The sequence below is a fragment of the Myotis davidii genome, unplaced genomic scaffold (genome assembly GCF_000327345.1).
Source record: "Myotis davidii unplaced genomic scaffold, ASM32734v1 scaffold478, whole genome shotgun sequence".
NCBI classification, from domain to species: Eukaryota; Metazoa; Chordata; class Mammalia; order Chiroptera; family Vespertilionidae; genus Myotis; species Myotis davidii.
In genome coordinates, this window is record NW_006289570.1 from 4,786,238 (window position 1) to 4,786,563 (window position 326).

General features: G+C 69.3%; 1 protein-coding gene across 1 annotated transcript in view; it reads left to right on the top strand.

The window, feature by feature from the left end:
• Window positions 1–326, top strand: part of SMTN (smoothelin) — a 28,770-nt gene that overhangs the window by 10,049 nt on the left and 18,395 nt on the right. Inside the window, exons 7-8 of the mRNA XM_015562838.1 lie at window positions 7–108; window positions 197–269. Of these exons, the coding sequence (XP_015418324.1) occupies window positions 7–108; window positions 197–269 (175 nt within the window). The remainder of the gene's footprint in view (window positions 1–6; window positions 109–196; window positions 270–326) is intronic.

A 326-nucleotide genomic window follows, 5' to 3' on the forward strand; every position in this document is an offset into this window, starting at 1 on the left:
CACCCGGGGCCCCGCCCCCCCACGGCCGCCAGCCCACCCACGGCCGCCAGCCCTGAGCCCCAGGAGACTGCAGCCCCCCACAGCACTGAGAGACAGGAGGTCAACGAGGTGAGTCTGGATGACGGCGAGGGATGCCAGGCCGGTGGGCTCCTTGGTCTGGGAGGCAGGCCCTCCCCATGCCGTGTCTCCCCTACAGCTCCTGCCTGGCCCCACAGAGCCCCCTGCAGCCCAAGGCCCCACCAAAGACCCTTCCAGCACAAAGAGAGCAGGTGAGGGTCCCAGCAAGGGGAGCCCCAAGCATCTGCCTTCCCTCTTTCTGGCCTCTC